Source organism: Cryptotermes secundus, unplaced genomic scaffold (genome assembly GCF_002891405.2).
Source record: "Cryptotermes secundus unplaced genomic scaffold, Csec_1.0 scaffold602, whole genome shotgun sequence".
NCBI classification, from domain to species: Eukaryota; Metazoa; Arthropoda; class Insecta; order Blattodea; family Kalotermitidae; genus Cryptotermes; species Cryptotermes secundus.
In genome coordinates this window covers 526,194-533,719 of record NW_019739219.1, presented here as the reverse complement: position 1 = coordinate 533,719, position 7,526 = coordinate 526,194, and the positions used below count along the sequence as shown (strand labels likewise).

The 7,526-nt window shown below is 39.5% G+C and overlaps 1 protein-coding gene across 1 annotated transcript; it reads left to right on the top strand.

Annotated features, from left to right (window-relative positions):
- The first annotated feature begins 3,539 nt into the window (after positions 1-3,539).
- LOC111871727 lies at positions 3,540-7,031 on the top strand. The gene is made up of 4 exons (XM_023865022.2): positions 3,540-3,822; positions 4,506-4,775; positions 5,479-5,661; positions 6,991-7,031. Exons 1-4 carry the CDS (start codon positions 3,753-3,755, stop codon positions 6,999-7,001), a joined length of 534 nt encoding a protein of 177 aa, XP_023720790.1. The 5' UTR covers positions 3,540-3,752; the 3' UTR covers positions 7,002-7,031.
- Positions 7,032-7,526: the final 495 nt, after the last annotated feature.

Genomic DNA, 7,526 nt, shown 5'->3' with positions numbered 1-7,526 from the left:
ATTTATTATAAAACTGGTTATTATTATTATTATTATTATTATTATTATTATTGTCACATGCAATTATCCAGTTTTAGTCTGAACCATTTGAATGTGAATGCTAATCCATACTGATTCAAAACTCATTATATTTAAATCATAAACATGCCTATAAATTATGCATGAAAGATTGGTTTTATGTATTAACAATTACCAACATGAAGACAGTCTGAAACTTTGAGGTTCTATTACACAAAGTTAATGTAGAGGGAATGTATGCCATTGGAAATTACGCACAAAAAGCATTTGAAACACATGTAGGTGTTCAGTGTACATGTAATACATTCTCGTTTGGCTTTCCTGTGTTCAGTATGTTTTACATAAATAACTGACCTGAAATTCTAGATGTAAACATGAAATTATTGCTGTGACTTCCAGATCTTCCCATGCAGTATTACAGCTCATAAATTATGTATGGGCATGCAGTAGCATAGTTGGTTGAGGCATTATGGTACAAGCTGGAAGGTCATGGATTTCATTCTTGTTAAGGTCATTGGATTTTTTCAATTGATCTAATCATTCCAGCCACACTATGGCCATGGAGTCAACTCAGCCTCTAACAGAAATGAGTACCAAGAATCTTCTTGGGGGTAAAGGGTTGCAGACAGATAAGGCTGACAACCTCACCACCATATGTGAGCGTATTGTCTAGAAAATGTGGGAGCCTCGACGTATCACAACCCGATCAGCTTCCATGGCCTCTTACAGGAATAACTTTACCTTTTTATCTACATGTATACCTTACAAATTGTGTTTATGAAGCCACAGACATTCCTAAATATAAAAGTGTGGCAATTGTAATTATCTAAAACACTGCAAATGTTACATTTAATAGGTTACCTGATGTGATTCTGAATGTCTGGGACTTAGGTTTGTGACTTTATAAAGAACATAATCCAGTCATAGTGTGTAATGACAATACACTTCTACTGTCCACATTTTCATAGTGTCTCTGGTTGCATAGTTCAGGTCCTTAATTGTACCTGGTTTATGAGTAAGTGTCCATCAAATTCCTTCATATAAAATATTTGTGCACGTGATTGAGAAATAGTAAACATGTAATAAACCTGTGGGAGTTGCCTGCATGTACTGTTATCTTGTTTTACTTCTTTTTTTATTGTCTTAGTAGATTAGAGAAGTTAATGCCCAATTGACCTTGAAAGTCCCCTTTCCAGCATCTTGGTATTCCAATAAGTATTTTACCTGCAGGGTTATCATTCTTCCTTTTATCTCCCACTCTATCTATATTGTTTTTATCTGGCAAATAAATGGATTAATCAAGGCCTGAAGCAATAAATCCTAGTACAGATGCATTAAATACATGAGAAATAATCAATCATGGGTGATAGATATAAGATATAGTTTGGAAAAACCAGAATGTTTCTGTTTTATTTTAAGCTACTTTACTAAAACGAACAAAGCAATTTAAGACAGCTGTGTCTTTGATTTCTCCACTGTTAAAAAAACTCACTGAGTGACATCTGTGATACTGTATGCAGTTACTATGCTGCCTGACCATGGTGCTCATGGTTTCATCCATCTGTGGCTTTCGAACTAGAAAGTAGGCTGATAAGTAATTGAAGTGAGCATAGATTTACCATGATGAAATAATCTAATCATAGCTTATCACATATGTAATGTCTTTTAGGAGTCAGCATGACAACATATGTGGGTCAGCAGCCCCTTCTGTAACTGAGGACTTGATGCATTGTTTATAAGGAACCAACTGCTAAGAGCGCAGAAGGGTTTCAGGTTCAAACCTAACCATTGCTGTTAATGTCAAAATAAAAGAAGATAATTATTCATTATAATACAAGGTTTTTACTGGAAAGAGCTCTGTGCAAGACCTACATGTAGATATGAGAATAACATCAGAGAAATAGGATTTGGGCTGGATTCCATTGGCTCTTTACAGGACCCAGTGGTGGGGCCGTTTGTATGCATAACAATGAATAAAAGAGTATGTCTTGACCCTAAGAGCCAGTTTGCATATTGACATGAAATATGTTTCGGATGAAGTGTCCAATATAACTGTGGTGTAACTTATCACGTTCCGTCAGTTCTAATTCTTACAAGAGGCTGATGGAGATTATTTTGCAGTCTGGTATTTATTCTATGAATCTCTGAATTTACTATGAAATTGTTTCTGTTTTTATCACAAAGAGCATAAGAGATAGTATGTACTGAGATACCAGGGGTAAGATTTCTAATTCTCTAAATAAGTTTCTGCATCCCAACATAATTCCAATTATATTATTTTGCGTTTTTTATTATCAACGACCAACACTGGGTTACCGAGCAACAATTGATTTAATTTCCAAGGTAACAGAGTCAAGGTCAGTCATGTACTAAGAAGTATATACAGTATTTTTGGATTAATTTTATATAAAGGTAAAATGTAAAGTTGTGCCAGTGCTTACTTAAGCACTGCACCATGAAGATGATAATGTATAGGGATGTGGGGGTACAACACCATGCCTTATTTTGACATTGGCATTTGATGTAGGTGAGTGGTCAGCTTCATGCCCAAGCTGCTAATCCACATTGGGGTCTGGATGTTCAGAGGTCCCTCAATGCCACCTTTCAAGATTGCTGGATTGGATGTGGCAGACCAATTCGGTGGCCACCACGTTCACCGGACCTCACTCTGCTAGACTTCTTCCTCTGGGGTTACATGAAGGACTGTGTGTTCGTGCCTCCAGTGAATGACCTCCCAGATTTATGAGCCCGCATCCGTGAAACGATTGCTACTGTAGCAATGGACATGTTGGAAAGAACGTGGCAAGAAATTGAATACAGATTGGATATTGTTTGGCTACCAATGATGCACATGCAAAGGTTTATTAGTATGTCGAATACAATTTTTTGAGTTCTTGTAGTTCCTGTATCTTCATTTTCCTACCATTCATACTTTCTGTTCTAATATCTGATAAGATGTGGGAGGTTTGAATGGAACATTCTATATGATCATAATACAGGGTGTTCAACCATCGAGGAAACCTGGCAGCAGCACTGAGCGGGAACAACATTCCTCATTGTTTGAACACATTGTACTATACTGTACTATTTAAATTGAAACTCAAACAAGTCACATGCTGTGGTACAGAAATAAAATCATAAACTGTTCTGCCTGTGTAATGGATTTTTCAGCTTTCCTCCTGACATTCAAGTCACTGGCACCCTAGTCATTAGGCTTTGGCAGTCTCACCATAGGTCTACTGGTACAAGCATGCAGTATTCGTCAGCAGAACAAGTGTTTATTCTTGAATATATTGTTGTTATTGTTATTGGAGAGGGTGGGTTTCCCCATGCACTTAGACCAGATATTGGTCCATTGTGCGTCCCCCTGTGATATTCTACCAGTCTCTATACCCTACTGGTACTGGTGCATGCCATCAGTCCCGACTCAGCCAGCAAGTTCGGCCTCTACTTGCTCAGCGGTATCTCGATCCTTCCCCCATCTACCAGAGGCGTTAGAGACTACTGTTGGGCAGGAAATGTCCTGAATTTGGCTCAGAGGTCCCCTTGAGACATAAGGTTCTTTTACATGCCGTAAAGCTAATTCTTGAATATAACTTTATATCCAAATCATTTGCTGCTGTTTGTGAAGCATTTAGCAGTGCAGACCATGACAAGAAGACAAAAAACAAGAATCAGACATGTATCTTCTGATCCAGTTCATTTCTTTGCAGGATTGAAACTGAAAGAGACTGATGGTTTCAGCATTGAAGGTAACTGCCCACATTGTGAACACAACAGCTGTTTTGCTGCAAGAGTCGTTAGGTAGGCACATCCAGCCTTCCAAGCCTTACCCCATATGATGTTTTTCTGTGGGAATTTCTCAAAGGAAAATTCTCTTCACAGAATCTATGAAGCCTGGGGGAACTGAGACACACTACTGACCACACTCTTGCCAGCAGTGACCCACCAACACTTCGCAATCTCACAGAACATACTAAAACAGGTGGACACTTATCTTTAGAAGACTGTGGACATCTTCATGATCTGCTGTAAAGCTGTTACATAAGTTGCTGCAAATAATAAAAACTAACAACTCATTTGTATCCTCATATTGATGACACTTGTAAGCTTGCGTGTACTGTTGTGTTTTAAATGGTACAATCTGTATAAGCCACAGTAGTACATTCAGTACACACACACATCCTTTGTGATATTGTAGTTATGAGGCAGGGTCGTAAAATAGTATATACTACAAAATTAATAAATTAATTAATTCTGTCCAGTGTGACTGAAATGAAACAAATCAGACTTACAGTATATACTATTCCAATATAGTTCAGTATAATGTATAGTATAGTACAGTTCTGTAGTTTAGTGTACATAAGTACGTATATAATACAGTGCAGTTACTGCCACGAGTCTGCAAGTTTGGCCTCGGTTATTGAACTGTAGGCCAGATGGTGGGTTGGAATGTATGAGTGTTTCTCAACCGTGTTCTTCCACAGTGCTGGATCTGATGTGCTGCGGCAAATGGAGACGACAACCTTCTCCCTTAGCCACCCTATTCGCCAGATCTTACACTCTGCAATTTCTTCCTTTGGGGTTCATTAAAGACAGAGTTTATGTACCACCATTGCCCACGTCCATCCGTGAACTTCGTGACTGGATAACGCATGCACTGAAGGCCATTACAGCGGACATGCTACACTGGGTCTGGGATGAGTTTGATTACCGTGTGGATGTGTGTCATGTGACCCAGGGTGCACACATTGAAGGTTTGTAATTAACACATGAGAAACTTGAACAGTTGCCTCCGCTGACGGTGTGCGTTGTGCCCATGTAAGGGGAGAAATAAATTTTTTATTAACTTTTGAAACAGCGCCTTTCTTTTGTGTATATCCTATATATGCAGTTTTAGTAATGTGTAATTTTGTCTCTTTAGCTCATGCATAAAGCGATCATTATGTGACATATTAGCAGCAAGTAATAAAGAAGATGTGTTACATCAAATCGTTTTGTTTTTATAATCTGAACATAATGACAAGGATAATGCAACATTATTCCATGAATGAATATTATCAACATAATTGGTCATAAATGTGTAAATTTGTAATGTATTTAATTCAGTTAATATAGGTAATTTAAATAAAATTGTATTAATTCAAGTTCTATAGTAAGTTATTTTTAAATTATCTTATTAAATTTCTTACTTTATATTATTATTTATGTTAATCAATTAATGTAAGTGATTTTGATTATGTGACTCATGTAATTTTGTATATGTATCTTTATATATGTATTTTCAAAGGGACCATTTCCACATCCTAGGTTAGTTACCTGTATGGATATATGGAAAATAAAGGAAATTAATGAATGAATGAATTCGTTTCTTGGCATTAACTTTCACAACTCAGTTATAATCGTAAGACATGTTACAGAAGACTAAATTAGAACACTCTACATGGATTAATGTTGCAGAAGAAGTTTTTCAGAACTATACAAGAAACGTGGAGCAGGACAGCAATGTAGGTGGGGCGTGGAGACAACCTTGGCTGTGGATCTTGATAGCTGCTGTGATTACAGTCATTACTATGGCCATGATAACAGGAGCCTACTTGTGTCAGCATCAATGTACTAATCTTATTCTTCTGTCACAACAAGGTATGTTGATTCAGTTCATCTTTCATTAGAGAATAGAACTGGTCTACCATAGTTCAGACAGGCACTGGCTTCTCACTGCAGAGCCTTGTGTTGAAGTCCAGGTGATGTCATATGAGATTTATGGTGGATTAAGTGGCACTTCAACGGGGTTTCCTTTAAGCTTCTTCAGCCTTCTTCTGCTATTCATAATTTCACAAATGCTTCATACCTACCTATTACCGCCTCCAGAGGTGTGTGATGACCTTCAATAGGCAGCGCATTATCACAACTTCAGACCTAAAGTCTGGGTTTTGTCTCTGACCCAGGATGTTGCTGGTTACAGATGGGTAGTTAGTTAGTTAGAATACCGAATTAATTAATAAACAAATGCAGAAGACTATATTCTTGCCACAAATTTCATACCATTTCCAAAAGTACTCAAAAATGTCAATGTTAAATGCTCTTAAAAATTTCAGCCACATAATTAACACAGAGGTTATAACGTAAAGCATGGTCCATAATAATGAGCTTAAAGAAATTATGTAATTTAAAAATAGACCCTTTATATTCTTATTATGTTATAATACTAATGAATATTAACATGATTACTGAATAATAGTGTTCTCAAGTGAAAATCAAATCCATTTCAGGTAATTCCAAAAGTCAGTCTTTCATCCAGTTCCACGAAACAGCCTCATCAACTATACATATTCTTCTAGGCAGAGGTCCTCTGAGGAATGACAGCATGTAAATATTCATTTAAGTGGCGCCACCAACCCTTGACGGCTTGGGAATGCCCAGAGCAGTATCAGTTGTGAGGTGTTCTCTCGTGAGTCAGTTTGAACACCAGCCAGTCTGCTCATGGCAAGCCAACGTGAATTATCGGAGTTTGAACGGGGCATGATAGTGGGTGCCAGACGGATGGGACATTCCATTTCCGAAGTTGTGTGGTCATTCAACATTCCTCGATCCACGGTGTCATGTGTGTACTGGGAATACGTTGTGGAAGGCATTTCCACCCACTTTGGACAGCGCAATGGCCGACCACGGGTGCTTAATGATCGTGATCAGCAGCGTCTAGCTAGAATTGTCCGTGGTAACAGACAAGCGACACTGGCTGAAATCACATCCACATTCAATGCGGGAGGTACCAGACGCATATTCAGCCGGTCAGTGCAGCGTTCTTTAGCTTCCATGGGATATGGGAGCAGAAGACAGACCAGAGTGCCTCTGTTAACACCATGACACCCGACACAGCGCCTCACCTGGGCTTGTGATGTCGCTAATTGGACCCTGGAGGATTGGCAACATGTGGCGTGGTCCGATGAGTCATGGTACCATTTGTTTCAGGTGGATGGTAGGGTTCGGGTGTGGCGCAGACCCCATGAGGCCATGGACCCCAGTTGTCAGCAAGCACCATGCAGGCTGGTGGTGGTTCCATACTGGTGTGGGGTGTGTTCACGTGGCATGAGTTGGGTCCGCTCGTCGACCTAAACACGTCATTGACCGGTGACCGCTATGTTACACTGCTTGGAGACCATTTGCAGCCCTTCATGGACTTCATGTAACCCCACAACGATGGGATATTCAAGCAGGACAATGCACCATGTCATCGAGCCGGAGTTGTCCAGAATTGGTTCGAGGAGCATTCTGGAGAGTTCTGACAAATGGTGTGGCCATCGTGTTTGCCCGACATGAACCAAATCGAGCATTTATGGGACGTGGTGGAGAGGTCCATTCGCACCCAAAATCCTGCACCTACAAATACCAGGGAGCTGTGGGCAGCTATCCAGACGGCATGGCTCAACATCTCTCCAGAGGTCTTCCATCCACTTGTGGAATCGATGCCACATCGAGTTGCTGCACTTCGCTGGGCTAGAGGGGGT

Coding starts and splice junctions, on each gene's coding strand:
- LOC111871727 (XM_023865022.2), top strand. CDS start 3,753: ATGGTTTCAGCATTGAAGGTAACTGCCCACATTGTGAACACAACAGCT. Junction 3,823..4,505: donor TTTGCTGCAAGAGTCGTTAG/GTAGGCACATCC, acceptor GTTCTTCCACAG/TGCTGGATCTGATGTGCTGC. Junction 4,776..5,478: donor CCAGGGTGCACACATTGAAG/GTTTGTAATTAA, acceptor TTAATGTTGCAG/AAGAAGTTTTTCAGAACTAT.